This window comes from Amphiura filiformis, chromosome 11 (genome assembly GCF_039555335.1).
Source record: "Amphiura filiformis chromosome 11, Afil_fr2py, whole genome shotgun sequence".
Taxonomy (NCBI): Eukaryota; Metazoa; Echinodermata; class Ophiuroidea; order Amphilepidida; family Amphiuridae; genus Amphiura; species Amphiura filiformis.
Genome location: NC_092638.1, coordinates 64,686,226 through 64,688,118, shown reverse-complemented (window position 1 = coordinate 64,688,118; position 1,893 = coordinate 64,686,226). Strand labels below are relative to the sequence as shown.

Below are 1,893 nucleotides of genomic sequence, written 5' to 3'. Positions count from 1 at the left end.
CGTTGCTTTGGCGCTGTTGAAGAGGGATGATTTCAAGGAGAGATAATATTTACCTGACTACATACTTGACACTTCTGCGTAGCTTGGTGAAGGTGCGAACAGAACTTGTAGAGAACTGTACGGATATATATATATATTTGACGTAAAAGGCATTGGTGGTGTGCGGTTACTTCGGGGGTAGAAGATTGAATTACAGTTGTTATACCAGAGATATTTAATCTATTCTGCCAACGTTCCTCATAATAAGTAGTTGTATAACCAACCCATGTTTGGGTTAGCTCTTCATACATTTTACGAAAATGTCGTTTAGCAATGAAAGTATCTACTCACAGTCTAATGAACTTGATGATACGGCTGCAAATACTACCACTGTTGACTACGAAGAACCCTTAAGTAAACGGTTAAAGTGTTCCTGGAAATCCCCGCACCCGAATTGGCCAGTTGCTTTTTCCACTTGGGGCAAATTCTGGGAGTTTCACATCTATCTTTTTGGCATGTGTTTCGTCCTGCTCGCGGTTTTATCTCTACTCTGTTTTATTTTGGATGTGGCAAGTCGATATGTACGCCATTCTAATCAAGAGGATCATCATCCAAAGGGATCGCCTTTGAGCATCTCTCTTCACGGACTTATATTTACATCTACAGCAGCGAGATCAATCAACTTATTGGTTGATCCGTATGGTACAGAGAAGGCCTTACCGTGTCCTCTTGGACCTGTCTTCTGGTCTTGCGGGTGGCCAGGAATCTGCTGTGCTTTCAGTATTCTTCTGTTGGTGTTGCTGGAAACGACTCAGATGTCACTGGCACCACCACGATTCCAACGTCCGATCGTTCTGGCATGCATCATAATACCAAGTTTGATTTTTGTTCTTGTCGCAGACATGATGGTTGCTTATGGCGGTATGAAAATGGCACTTCTTATCTGCCAAGTGATGTTTGTGGTCTGGGGGCTACTCCTTTGTAGTGGATTTGGACGAGTGTGGTGGAAAATTCGTCAAAATTTAACATCATCTTCTCAAGATCAAAGTGTCCATGGTCGCGATAATAGCCGTCTTCGAAAATTAAATGTCATTTTAATTTCATGTGCACTGATTGGGCTGGCGATGACACTGATTAATCTCTACGCAATCTCCGCAGCACGCTCGGTACTACTTCGTCCGTATTTTGTCAAGCCTGTGCCATGGATGGCATTTCAGACGTCACAGAGACTCCTGGAGATTGGCATCTGTACGCTGATAGTGGCATCGCAAAATCGAAGCAGCAGGTGGAAGAAAACTGAAATTGGACTCGGTGATGATAATAGCTCTAAAACGAAGACGGAAGGGGTTAGCGTCATTCAAGATAATCGTGGTACTGTTACTGCATAAAATTAGTGTTTGAGTGCTAAATTATTTTGCAATGTTGATCCAATCGGTAAAATGTTGGCAAAATAATGAATAACGGTTATTTTATAAGTGGTATATTACGTGTATGAAATATTATAAAAGTACTTTATTGTGACTTCGTCATCCCCCAGTCTGATGGTGACTGTGACTGCCAGACATTGAGCTTGAAGTGAAAAAAAAAAAGTATATGAATGGCTAATGTTTTAAGTAGACTGTTTAAAGGCCCATTCAGTGATCCCAGCGCCGAGTGTAAAAAAAATAATTATAAATAAATTGCTTAAAAGTGAAGGATAAGTCATTCAAATTGTCATTTGGTATTTTTGAAATGAAACATTTGGCAAAAAAGAAGAAAACAGCAGTATTGACAAAGTTGAAGCCCCATTCAAATACATGTAGCTAATTTATATACTGTCAGTATATATATAAATTACAGATTCATGTAAAATGTCTTATTTTGATACAGTAGAAAACGTTCCTTTTCAAATCTAATTATGCTGGTACTTAATCA

The 1,893-nt window shown here is 39.6% G+C and overlaps 1 protein-coding gene across 1 annotated transcript; it reads left to right on the top strand.

Moving 5' to 3' along the window:
* Nucleotides 1-299: 299 nt before the first annotated feature.
* On the top strand, nt 300-1,481 carry LOC140164168 (uncharacterized). The gene has a single exon (XM_072187410.1). The coding sequence runs from the start codon at nt 300-302 to the stop codon at nt 1,365-1,367; it is 1,068 nt and encodes a 355-aa protein (XP_072043511.1). The 3' UTR covers nt 1,368-1,481.
* The last annotated feature ends 412 nt before the right edge of the window (nt 1,482-1,893 follow it).